Below are 13,903 nucleotides of genomic sequence, written 5' to 3'. Positions count from 1 at the left end.
GTCCAAGACAGCACTGGCTTGCAGGATCTCACTCCACATGTCCTCCCAAGTCTGCTTCTTTCTTCTCATCAGAGTGTGAGGTGTGATGGGGCACCCTTCAAGGCTGCAATGGCAGCAGCTACAGATAAAACAGACAGATGTATCATTGTGTTTACAGTCACAAAGGGAAGCAAAAGATAAGTTTCAGAACTCCTTTCCCCTATTCTCATAAAAGTTTTAAATCAGATACGCTTCAATCAAGACACCTCAGCTTTGGTGCACCTCTCCACAACATCATTGTCTAGCTGCAGCCATAGTGAGTCTGGCTTGCTGAGGGTGAGGAGAGGGTAGGGTGAAGAGTGAATCGTTTGGTTAAATAAACCAAAAAAAATTCAATCCCTGTTTCCATGAGTATGAGTACAGGGCAGTGGCACTGTGTACAGGTGCTGTTTTCCGCAGGTGGTGGTGATTTTAGCTGTTATCTTGCTCCTGAGACTAACAAAGGTACAGAGAGCACAGCTGCTGATGGTGTCCTGAAGCTGCCCAGGCCCTTATCCTGCTAGCCTGTTTACCACAGTGGTGCCTGCTGAAGTCATTGCAGAGTGGCGTAGGAAAGTGTCCTACTGAGGAGGGAGAAATAAAGCAGCGTTTCCTCATATTGTTTGGGAAAGGATTGCAGGGTACTTCCATGGAAGTTTCATTGAGATCCCTCAGAAGGTTATAAGGGACATCCCGGTATACATAAATGAACTGCTCAGCGTATCATTCCATCCCACCCCACCCAACCTAACAATACAAGGGAATGAAAAGCAGATAACTCTACTTCTGATTGTTGTACCTCTGTGTCTTTTCATACGAGCGAAACAGTGAAAAGCAGATACCTGTGTCCTGCTAACTTGGATTTGTGCTGGGTTCCATCTTCATATTTAAACTTTTTATGGGGGAATACATGTATGTGCTTATCCTGGTTTCTTCTCCCAGATTGGGCTTGGCTGGCTAGACTGCGGTAGAGACTTGAATATATCTTGGCTCACCCATAGCTGGACTCCCCCTTCCCTTGTTCACAGCCTTGGTCTTGGTCTCCACTGAGGAACCCATGGTGCTTCGCAGGGTGCTGGTGGGGTTTCTGGTATGGCATGCAGCTCCCTGTAAAAGCAGTAGGTCTGAAGCACAGCACCAGATTGACTGTTGGCCTCCCTGGCCTTATGATATGCCTGCTGCAGTTCCTTTACCTCTATATGTCACTGCAGCTGATCCCTGTCATACCCTTTTGCTTTCGTCTCCTGTGCAATCTTTCTGTAGATGTCCATGTTTCTACAAGTGGTTTCTAGCTGTGATTGCATAGCCTCTTCTCTCCTCAGGCCCAGGAGATCCAGAACCTCCTGGATACTGGAGGCAAGGAGCATGTCTATAACCATGACCAGCAGGGTTGGCTGGAAAGTTGCACACAACAAGAGAGAGCAGCTAGGTGTGTCTCGCCAAGCTGGCAGTCAGGAAATGGCATTTAAAAAATACACAGAAATCGAGGTGGGGAAGGATTGGCTTCCGGTCTCCATGACCTGGGAAGTGGAGTTCACAATTGTGATCAGAGCGATCGCTGTCAGGCATTGTGCGGCAGCTGCTGGGGGAGTGGTAAGGTTGACATATGTCACGCAATGTCTACTTTGCATTGTGTTGACCATTGTACATCAACCATGAATCAATGCCATTTGGGGAGGTGGTGTTACTGCTTCTCAAGAATGGGGTGCTTACATCAGCAAGAGACGCTGAGTGTAGACACATGAATAAATAGTTGACGTGAGGCAACTTCTGTCAAACTTTGTTAGGGTAGACCAATCCTTAGGTATCACAGAAAATGGAAGGAGGTTTTATTGAGTTAGGTCTATTCCTATAGGCTAACCTCCTGAGCGTTGTTGCCTGCTGCCAGAAATAATATGCACTACTCTATCACCGTAAAATTCTATCACTGTAAAACTAAGGAGTAATATTAGAGTAATTTTTCACATATAGGTCTAGTTATGGACTTATCTGCTGTGATGGAGTGGTGCTCTGTAGTTACAGTAAGAGTGTCTGAAAGTTAGGATTCCTGGATCTTATTCTGAAGTCAGTGGAAAGATACCCATTGATTTCAGTGGGAATTGGATCAGATCCTGTATGAAGCTGAGTAGTGGAAACGTGACCTGCAAGGTGATGGGTGTGGTGGAAAGAAGTTTGTGCTCTCTCTCTCTCTCTCTTTTCTTTTTTTTTTTTTTTTTTGGTTCTTTATGATGTATGAAGAAGATGTGAAAAAACATTTTTTCAAGGCAGGGTTTTTTACAACAGAAATTCAGGTCTTGTCTGCCTTCAAAGCCTTATAGGCTACTGGAGAACTTGTACGACTATGACTGAAAGAGGACGTGAAAACTGATCAAGAGGGAAAGTTACTTTTATTTACACTAGTCACAAGTCCTTATTTTTAAATTTGTTTTGTGTTAACACTACCTTGACTTGGCTGCGAAACGTTTGGGAGAAAGGATGTCAACATCCTGCCCTTTCAATGAAGGTCTGAGAGAGCTCACAATCCACATTTCTGTGTTCTCCAAGAAGCCTTCCAGCAGGAACAGGGAAGACTATACGTGAAATTCTTGATAGTTTTAGGGTAAATCAAATAAGGGTAGGGTGGGAGGTTGTAAATAAAATAAATAACATCCCTCAAATCTTTAAGGCCTTCTTGCTGCATCAGAAATAATAAAAGGGACCCACATCCATTTATTTTCCTTCGCAAATCATCTTTAACCTCTATGTATTTAGTCTGGCCCTCTCTAAAATACGCTTCATATTTCCCTACCTCACAGGAATTTAAGAAGATGAATGAATATCAATCTCTTTGAGGTCCTCATATGAAAGCTTGCTATAGAAATGCAAAATATTATCATCATCATTATTATTATTATTTCTTTGTTATTATTACTATGGCTGTGTTAAATTTCCTGCTGAGTCTGTCTTGTTTATTTTCAGAACATGCTTGAAGGGTTGTTAATCCATAAACCTGATGAGCCCATCCAATATATGATAAGCCACTTAAAGCAAGACAATGATCATGGTAAGTGAAAATGAGAGACCATATGTAGTTCAACTCCTGATTTATAAACCATTGTTGTGAAGCTCTACTTCAGTTGGCAAATGGTAGGTAAAAGTTTTCAGCCTGTCTCTCAAATTTTTGTAAGCCATTTGGAATGGTTATTGGTAAGATATTTTTAATTTCTTTTCTAGTGGATAATCTAATAAAAATGCACTTGAACAGTTAAAAATGAAATCCTCTAAGGGAATAACAAAGAGTTCTAGTGTATCAATTATTAATGCTTTCTGTGCCCCATCTGATATTTCCTGTTGTCTTTAAACTCGCTAATTACCCCTTTTGTCAGGTGTACAATTGGTTTCCCATTCTACCTGGGCTGGCAGTTTCTCTGTTTTTCTGAGTACTTAGTTACTTGCTACTGTTAATGAGTTCCACAGCTCAGTGGCATCTCAGATGAAGGAACAGCAAGCTTGCCTACCCATGTGTATAACAAAACCTGATAAATTGAATAGGAAGTATGTATTCTGCACAATAAAAGCATGTACACTCAATCAAATTATTTGATTTACAAACTGTTCACCTTTAGGCAGATTATATTTGGAGATGCACAACTGAACTATAATTTTGTTCCGCATGAGCTGTCAGGAGTAGCTGGTGTCATGTTGCTTTGATGTTTCTTTAAAACCATAGTAAACCGTTATGAAAGTTCTGCTGCAGCATCAATGAAATCATTATCACAAGAGATGCTAAGAGCCCTTTCTACTTAGTGATCAGATGGATGTCGATTGAAATGCGGTTAAATAGCAAAAATCAATTCCTGCAAATTGTGTCCAGCCTGTTCTGATGTGGGCAGCATGAGAAATCTGATCTGTTTTACAGCCCCGTTGACAGTACACAGTTGAGGAGTTTCATGGGATTTTATAAAATGCTGATAAATCTCCATCACACTGAGCTAAGGCTTGTTCTTTAACCTCACATTATTAGTTGAACAGAATCAAGCAGGTTGCCATTCATGACTTCAGTAAAATAAGAGGCTAAAGATAGAACCTCAGCAATTGTTTGTCAAATGCAAAACTGGTATCTGTTTGTGGTTTGAAAGAATCTATTAAGACGTGGAAGGAACTCCAATTAAAATTAAAGCCTAAATATTGTTTTAAAAGTAAATTTTATGGAAAACAATGTAAGAGAAATCTGTAGTAGAGTTGATATTTACTTTTTGATCATAGTGGAAGGTGCTGACTCTTTAGAAGAAAAAACCCTTATTAGAGCCATCAGTAAAGTGATGAATTTTCATGATCTTGCCTTGCTAGACAGTTTTAGCCCCAGAGAAATTTTCAAACAGAGATGTGGAAAAAAGGTATTGCAGCTACCCCAGGTGTGAAGTCAGAAAATCTTTTTAATTAATAATAGGATCTAAAGCACTCTTTACAAAATACGAACAAACCTAATGATTATAACTTACAACAATGCTGAGAAGCTCTTGGGTCAAATATTAGGTAACTGGGCTCTCATACTCACGGCTATATGGTATTGTTCTTTCATGTGATTGTTCTTAAAAGCTAGAACAATGTGATGACTAAGCTATTTTTTAATGCAAAGAAGTCAGTTTTATACATTTTTTCTGGGTTTGTGCTAATAAAAGGTTTCCAAAATCCAAGTAACGTTTGTTTTTTTTTGGTGAGTACTTCCTATATAACCATGCCTATGATGAAATGTTACAAAATTCTGGAAAAATGTTAGTCTTGTCTTGTATACTTCTGTATATATGGGTTCGACAGAGAAGTTGCCTTACAAGTTAAGTGATTTTTTTGCATTAATATTAATCACAGAATCATTTGGACTTGAAGGGACCCCTACTGAGTCCAGTCCATCCTTTTGCATTGTACCAGGAATAATTCAGTTCCCCCTAAAACTGTACCTGAATGCTAAACGTTAAGACTGCTTGGAAAAGTAAAATCTGTAACATCTCAAGATTCAACACTGAGATGTGGTTTATTACCAAAGCAAAAGGTGTTGTACAGATTTCTCAGTGTTCATTTAGCTGCCTGTGTAGACATCAAGCATTTAATACTAACTGTGCTGATCTGAGGGGTTAAACGTTACATACAGTGATGCTCTGGTTGTGCCCTGGTGTCATATGTTTAGGGAAAAATGCCTTAGAAGATTCTTACAAGTGTGCAAATGAGTAAATCAGTGCATTACACTGCCTCATCTGCTGCCAGCCACTAAGCAGAGAGAAAACCAGATTTAGTACAAAGTGAGCGTTTACAGTAGCCCTGGGCAATATTAAAGCATGATATGGTGTATATAATGGTACGTTTCATTTTTCATCAAACGTTTGTCCAAGAAAGTTGTGTATTAAAGCTTCAATACCTAAGGGTTTTCTTGTGAATTTTAAATCATGCTCCTAGTTAAACCTCAAAAGGATCTGTGGATGGAAAGGTTCTTTGAAGTGGTTTGAAGAAGTTGATTAGTGTTGGCACCCAAGCACTCTTTTATGACGCTGTTTATAAATAATTCCTCAGCACCGGGTTGGAGTTTCAAGGTATTAGATTTTAAGAAACTAGGATTTAATCACATTACATTTGAAAGAAATTAGGTGATAAAAACAGCCGATGTATCCTTTTAAAGTATTTTTCGACATTGTGTACTAGTTCTGTTGCGCTTGCAAGAACCAATACGGGGGGAGTTTTCCTTAAACCTTCCCCGTCAAATAACTTTGTAAAGATGAAGCTGTAATTTGGGTTTTATGAATGTTTAAAAATTGCACCTGCCCAGCTGCTCTTAAGTGTTTGGAAGGTCCTCATAAAATTACGTTTCCCATCCTTTCCTGTCTGCCGAGATCAGAGAGTATATTCCTTTTTGTTGTCATGACCTGGAGAGCTTTTTGGTTGGATAGATCCCCCAACTCATCTTCTTTAACCCATACTACTGCCAATAAATACCTATCAGTCACTGCTCTCAAGCCTGATACCTTCTCTCCCCACAATGGAAAGTGGAAAGAAAAACCCAAGATGTTAATGTAGCAATTCAAGGGATCACAGCCAAAATGCATGCATGCAGAAAAGCCTCAAATCTTTCTCAAGTGATATTTCCCCTTTCTCTTTGTTTTTTTCACGCCACTGATCCTTCCCTACATCACTGTAAAATTAGAATAATCATTGTGTTGTCTATATGATTGTAAATTCTTGGGACTGGGACCTTATCCAGTTTTTTTTTTCTTTAGATCGCCTTGTACAGCTATGGCACTAATAAATACTAGCAGAGATGAGACAGGAACTTGTGTGCTAAGAGAAAAGAGGTTGCTGCCATGGCAAGTAACTCTTGTTCCTTCCTTTCATCTTGCATCCCCTCTGCATGGAAGGGACACTGACATGCGGCAGATAAACACAAAAGGAGAAAAAAATGGAACTTAATACTGACTAAAGAAATGAAGGGCAGTGGATAAAAGGATAGAGGAGAAATGTGGAGTAGCCCATTTTCTCTTGTGACTGTGAAAAGTTTTAGTGTCCCACAGACAATCTGAGAAATGTTCCTTATACATTTTTTTCCTGTTTCTACCCACGAGGTAGCTATCTGCAACAGCAAAGAAAAGTGCCCATTTTACAGTGTATAAACCTTCTTGATCCATGACATAACCTGTCTAGAGAAAAGTGTGAGCTGAAATTACATTACTCGTGTTTCATTTTCTAAAAATGAAAAGGAAATGCATTATTAGTACAAAGTAGTAAAATAAGAAACTATACACTTTGAAATTGGCCATCATACTGCATATACAAAATTAAAATACTGTAAGATGCATCAGATTGAAACCATTCAACATGTTGGGAATAAAAAGCAAAGTTAGAAATACAAGTATTCAGTATTTATGCCCTGTTTATGTGAGTTACAAATAAGCTGTCTGTTCTTAAAGCTAGATATGTGCTAAGTACCTTGTCAAATCAGAGTCTTAAATGTGTTAACTATTGAAATTAAATTAAGACATAGTCATGACTAGCTTGGTCCCCCAATCTGGCAGTCTTACTCAAGCAGAACTCCCAGTGAAGTAACTGTGCTACAGTATAATTACATATGTTGTATGTTATGTAATATGGAGAAACAATAAAGGTGTCTTGCCTTTCTGCATCTTGACATTCATGTATGTTTATTTTATAGTTCCAAGAATTTGTATACTTGGTCCACCCGCCTCTGGAAAAACCACTATTGTAAGTATATTACCTTAAGTGTTATAACACTGCATTGCCATATGTTTGCAAATTAGAATTTCTTGTTCAATTATGCTAGAATAATTATGTATTTAGAAGTCAAAAGTCTTGTGACAATAGAATAAAAATAACTTTTATTCCTGTTTTGTGGGCTTTTGTGGGCCATAGTTTTGGCCTGTGCCTAGATACCACAGTGATAGGCAGGCAGGCAGGCAGACAGACAGACAGTCTAGATTAGATTAGACAGAAGCACTGGCACCTCAGAACAGAGGAACTGAAAAAATGTGAGAAAGGAGGGGTGTCTACACAAAACAACCTGGCAGGCTTGTTACATTTATGGATTTGAGACACTTAGGTTCAAATATTCAGAAGTGTTTTCTAAGTTTTGGGTGTACAACTTTAGATATTTTGGGCTTGATTTTCAGAGGTGATCATCACCCACAGCTCCCAATTAAGCTGGAGTTCTGTGTGCTCAGCACTTCTGAAAATCAGGCTTGAGGGATATGATTTTCATAGTGCTTATGTGACTTAGGAGCACAAATACTATTAAAAGTTAGTGTTCCTTAATCACCTAGGCACTTCTGAAAATTCTACCCTGAGTGTCTAAAGTTGGGCACTCAAACTTAGAGGCCACTTTTTGAAGTGTGGTTCTTAGTGTACTACTGTGTGTGTGTGTGTGTGTGTGTGTGTGTGTGTGTGTGTGTGTGTGTGTGTGTGTGTGTGTGTGTGTGTGTGTGTGACGGGGAGAAGGAGGTTGAGCCACATAGAATTTAAAATGTGTTAATTATCACAACTGCTTTTGAACTAAAAATTTTACAGTTTATAGGACTACAGTATAACTGTGTATTTTCCAAAAAAACAGTTATGGCTTTTTATGCTCTCAGAATTAACATCTATTTATATTTTTATTTTTTCAAAACTTTTTTCAGATGCAGTTAAGACTTGCCAAAGAAACGGTCTGTGTACAACTAGCACCTTTCTCAACAGCTTCCATTCTCTGTGTGTATTTAAAATCACATTTGCAAATTTCAGGGACAAAAATAAGTGTCTAAAGTTTTTGGGTTTTTTTCCCTCTCCTTTTCGCAGTGCAGAAATAGTGCAGTTGTGAGATAGCTAGCTGGATTCTGATCTGCTCTGTGCATCATTAAGAAAATTGTTAACTGGTTCAGTTGCAGGGCCAATACTACTCATTTACGTGGGTACAATGCCACTGAAAATAATGAAATTGCGCTGGTGTTTATTTTCTGTGTAATATAAATATATATTTCCATTATATGGCAGGGTACTGGTATCTTCCCTTGACAAGATTATAAGAGTTTATGAAATTCCCAGTCAAGAAAACTTTGTGAAAATGGTGTTAAATTTATAAATACATATTAAAAATGTAAAATAGGGAAGAAATAAACTTTAAAAGAACTGTGGAATTTCAAAAAAAACATTGAAAAGCTAGTAATTTAAGTTAAATTAAAATTTTAAACAATACTATGTAATTAGAGAATTAAAGTACCATACATTATCTATATTCTGTCCTGATATCCCCACCATCCAGTGAACCCTACCTGAAAGATAGTTACTTGTTCGACAGGTATTGTTGTATACTACAGCCAGCTTCCCTATTCAACCCTATATATGCCTTCATGGTTGGCTCCTGACCCTTGATGTCTGGGGGACATCTTAAATCCTATGTAGTCAGTGGGAGTTGGCGATGCTCAGTACTTCTCAGGTTCAGTCTTATCATTTGGTGGTTCATCCATAGAGTTTAAGAAGTCTGTAACTCCAGACACCTTTTACAAAATTCCTCCCTGGACTGATATACCACAGTTTACATAGCTGAGTTGAAGTGTGTATAGGAAACTATATTGGGAAAGTGAGAAAGAGGTTAGGTGAGTTATTTGGGCCTAGTCCAAAACCTGCTGAAGTCAGTGGAAATACTCTCTTTGATTTCAATGGGTCTTGGATTGGAACCTTTGTGCTTATGAAGTATAAAAGGTAAGTGTTTGGTGTTGCCATTTTGTGAATGGAGGACAGCCTGTGACCACGGAGTGGGTGGGTATTACACAAATTATGCTGAGTATGGTCACAGTGTAATGGAAGTATTTGGCTCATTTTTCAATGTCTCTCTATGGTATTAGAAATCTATTTAATTACTTTCTAAGCCAGGAAAGATGTCATGCAGGCATAAGGTTGTGTCATTAATTTCGATGGAGCGTTAGGGGCATGGATACAGAGTTAAGGTTGTTTATGTGTTTTTTAACAATGCATATTCATATTCTGCTTTTTTAAAGTTTTACCTTAAATTCAAATTTTCCTGGCTGTTCAGTATATGTGGTCTTGAAAACTTCAGCATTCTTTTATTTCCCATTAAGTTACTGATAAGTATTCACAACCTTAATTGCGTATTAACAAAGCATCTGTTCTGCAATGTGAGCACTTATTAAGCTTACAGTTATGGATTATTTGTCTAAATTGGAGGCTAGGAAAATACTGACTTGTTTTGCTTTCTGTGGGGCTTCTGAAAACATATTTTCTTTGCACCCATCTTCCCCCCCCCCATTTCTTTCCCCAGGCAACGTGGCTTTGTAAACAATTGAATACCCCTCGTATCACTCAGGAGACTTTATTGGAAGAAACATTAGAGCTGACAAAAGAAGTGAAGGCATTTCAAGAGAGAGGACAGGTAAGTAGGGAGAGGTAACAGACCAGCTCTGTGCATTATGGAAGACAAATTATATGACACTGCCATGATTTCAAATGGTGGACAACTTGATCAGATTAAAGTACAAAGTTTTGCATCAATGGTGGTTTGAACATGAGTTTATGAATTTGTAGGTGAAGGGGTTTCCATAGGGAGAAAATAACCTTTTTGCTACATATAATAACATGAACAGAGATAAAAATATACTATGACACAGACAGGGATGGGAGATTGGCAGCGATTGAAAACCTTAACATTAGATACTGGAAATACATTTCTGGGTATGCACTGTACTGTTTAAAGAGTTATACGGTTTCACAGGAGAAAGCCTGTTCTGTTTTAGCATGTTTGATGATCTCCATTAAGTAAGCACTATTCTCTGGGGTCTGTTTCAGTACAAAATACTTCCAGAAGATATGTTCATGGAGAACACTTCTTTGATGTGACAGAGCTACTTAGCTATGTAGGATTGATTTTTCTGTAGCATGACACAAATACTGTACTTGATGCACTAATTCAGAGTAGTGTGCCAATCCAGTCATTTGGTGAGTGCAAACCCAAGAGGCGCTCAGGCTGAGGAGGCAGCAGCAGGGTCAGGAGGACTTTTAGGATACGTGTATACTGCAGCGTAAGCCCAGGGTTCAAACTCAGGCTCAAGCCTAACACCCCTTCTGTCTAAACACAATTCATGCTAACCCAGGGTCCCATGAGGATGGAACCTCTGATCCAGGACCCAGGATTCCAACCGTATTGCTTTGTAGTGAAGATGCAGCTAGACTGGACTCACTCTCAGAGTCCACCAAAAGTATTCCACAATGCCATGGGCCGACTTTTTTTGTCCTCTGTACAGTCAAATTTGGTGGACAGTCAAGTTTTCCCACACTGCACCTGAACAAAGGGCTAGAGTGGCCACGTTTTGGGAAGGCATTAGGAATTCTGGGATAGGGGTGGTTGGACTCAGGTCCACATAATGCAGCGTAGACACTGGGGTCCCAGATTGGGACTCAGGGTTCAACGGTTCCTAAACTGGGGTTACAGTTGAATTTAGATGCTGAAGCCCTTGGTTACCAAACCCAGGATCTTGTAGGTTAACTAACTCAAGTTCTACTAACGTGGGCTTACATAGCAGTGTAGACATACCCAGTTCTTAGGCTGGCCAAATTTAAATGCTTCAACCAACCTTCAGAAGGGCATTTGTTTCGCTACTCACTCTGAATTCATTAATCCTTCCACCCATCATCTATGGCCCAGTACTCTGGAGCTATTCTTTCCCCCTCCCTAATATCTTGTGGAAGACTTTTTGAAATAAGTTGTTCAATGAGCATTTTTGCCAGTTGATTTGAGGTATGGTATTGACATGAGAGTTACTTGTCTTGTAGGTCAGTGAAGTAAGTCCTACAGAGTTGACAGCTAGTGAAGACAGAAGAGAATGAAATGGGGGAAGGATGTCCTGAATAAATCGGGTCAGCACCCCATTTACCCTCCCCTCCACAAAAAAAATAAAAATAAGATCCTATATTTATTACATTGAATCAAAGAATAAGGTTTGGAGATGCCTTGAGTAGAACTCCTGGTCTGAAGATTTGTGAGGAAAAAGTCCATCAAAATCACTGAGACTACCTACAAAACATCTGCTTTTGACTGGGATAGAATAGGTTGCTGTAAAAACGGCTTTTATTGAGAAAATGAACTTTAATAATTTGAAGGATTTTTTTTAAGATTATTTTATTAGATTCATGAAACTCAATTTAGAGAAGGGGAAATTTAAAACAAAATTCCCTTTGGTTTAATTACTCTAATTATTAACATATTTCAGACTGAAGAGAAGCACTTTCAAGGGTGTCCTTTTGGGCTTACTTGATTTTAAAAACACTGATGGTGTGAAAGATGAAAGCCAAAGATGTCAGGGCTAATCAGGTGGCAAAGAGCATCTGAGAGCTGAAATTGGTGGTGTTTTAGTGTTGTGCTGTTTACACCTTTGTTTGTAGGATGTTAGCTACTAGAGGAATGACTTTCATAAATCATTTTTCCAATTCCCTTGCATGATTGTGACTCTTCATATATGAGTGTTATGACTAAGGATGAAATTCTGGCTCTATGGAAGTCAATGGGAGCTTTGACACTGATTTAATTGTGGCCAGAATATCACCCTCAAAGATTTTTGTTTTTGTTTTTTTTTTTAATTTTTTTTTCTCCTTGTTCACTCCTTCTGTCCATGGCCTAAACCTACTTTTGGCATAATTGGCCATAATTCCAGTGGTAAATTTGATCCCATATGCACACTTAACACCCATTAGCACTAAGAAGAAAAGGGTGGGTATGCAGAGACTAGAATACAGAACAGTTCACATAGCACAATATACAGCTGGGCACTAAAAAATTGCAGTCCTCTCCAAGGCAGTTTAATAAATGAAATGAGCTTGTGTTTTGTAAGGTCCACCTTGAACATCATTCATTGCAGTTTAATTTATTTAGGTGATCATTTCACTTCATGTGTATGAGGTAACCAAGTCTATATTAACCCAATGGCCAAAAATTTCAGGCATTCATTAACTCAATCTACCTACGTATTGTTACTAGGGCTAGGCATGTATTGCAAAAAAATTTCCACAAATATTTATTCAAACTTTTGGATTAGTTCACTTTGGCCCCATTGCTTCCTGTGAAAATTTGAGCATTTGAGTTTTACTGGCCCAGGAGTTCATGGAATGGAGATTTTAAATGTATGATTATTCTCAGAAACTGAATTTTAAATTTGCTCATGCAAACTTTCGCTGACCCATGGTCTGGCACTAACTAATGAGCTCAAATAGTGACAGCCAACTGTCATCAATCCACATTTACGAATATTCAAAAAAGAAGTCAAATATTTTTTAATAATGGATACATTTGAGAGAATCATGATCTGCTAACAAATATTCCATGAAAGGAAGTAGAGCCTCAATTTTTAGATAAATCGTTGCAAATTATTTCCTCTTCTCTAGTTAGGACAATGTTAATACAGCAGGAACCACCTTCAGTTTATTCCTCTAGTGAAGTTTAATGATCAAGTATTTAAAGATTTACCTCTTTTTTCAACTGACTAAAACAAGAAGTTGAAACAACTATTGATTTTAGGGGCTTTTGAAGGTTTGTTCTTTGGACTGTAGCAAATTGTAGTGCAGATATTTGCATACTATGTAGTTACTTAAAACTGCTCTGCTGTTGTGAGTCAGCACCGGCATAGTCTCCCTGTGCTTTTAAAGAAGAAATAGAGAAGAGAAGAAAAACAGAGGCATCCTTATCTTTGCATGCCCAGTGATCTGATCTGTTCCAGGACAAGGCACTACAAAAGAACAAATAGAAAATGTTTTAATCTTTGTATGTATGTGTCGCATGGTATGTACACCCTATCCTCCTTTGGGCCAGGGTGGAGCTGCAATACCACTACGGTCACAGTCTACCTGACAGTCTTTAGGCTGAAAGCGGCACAGCCCAGAGGTCAGAGACAATATGGCTGCCCTTGGGGTCAGGGCAGGGCAGCCCAGTGGCCAGAATTAATTACAGCAGCCCTTGCATTCAGGGCAGCACGGCCTAGTGGCCAGAGTCAATTACAATGGCCCTAGTATTCAGGGCAGCGCGGCCTAGCAACCAGAGTCAATTACAGTGGCCCTTGTATTCAGGGCAACGTGGCCTATCAGCCAGTACCTGGGTAGGGGGGCCCAGGCGCACCTGACTCCACTGGGCTCCAACCCACGGCCCTAACAGTGTGGTCCACTACTGGGTCAGGAGGGAATGTCACTCAAGTGGGAGATACCACTCGTGCACCCTCCCTGGCTCACTTCCTACTGTGCTTCCAGAAGCTTCAATCCCTGGGGCATCAGGGTCTCTGGGCTCCTCAGTGTGGAGGATTCCCTGGGGCTTCGTTGGCCATAGACCTCCAGTCCAACTCTCAGGATCTCCAGGTCCCATAGACAAGGGATGTGA

At 39.3% G+C, this 13,903-nt stretch overlaps 1 protein-coding gene across 2 annotated transcripts in view; it reads left to right on the top strand.

The window, feature by feature from the left end:
• The window catches only part of AK8 (adenylate kinase 8), a 106,863-nt gene that overhangs the window by 7,605 nt on the left and 85,355 nt on the right, over positions 1-13,903 (top strand). For both annotated transcript variants that reach the window (XM_030535499.1, XM_030535498.1), the window contains exons 2-4: positions 2,977-3,061; positions 7,193-7,242; positions 9,809-9,919. In XM_030535499.1, the coding sequence (XP_030391359.1) occupies positions 2,980-3,061; positions 7,193-7,242; positions 9,809-9,919 (243 nt within the window). In that variant the 5' untranslated portion in view covers positions 2,977-2,979. The remainder of the gene's footprint in view (positions 1-2,976; positions 3,062-7,192; positions 7,243-9,808; positions 9,920-13,903) is intronic.

This window comes from Gopherus evgoodei, chromosome 16 (assembly GCF_007399415.2).
Source record: "Gopherus evgoodei ecotype Sinaloan lineage chromosome 16, rGopEvg1_v1.p, whole genome shotgun sequence".
In the NCBI taxonomy this organism is placed as follows: domain Eukaryota; kingdom Metazoa; phylum Chordata; order Testudines; family Testudinidae; genus Gopherus; species Gopherus evgoodei.
Note: the sequence above shows the minus strand (reverse complement) of the source record. Positions and strands in the feature narration are given on the sequence as shown.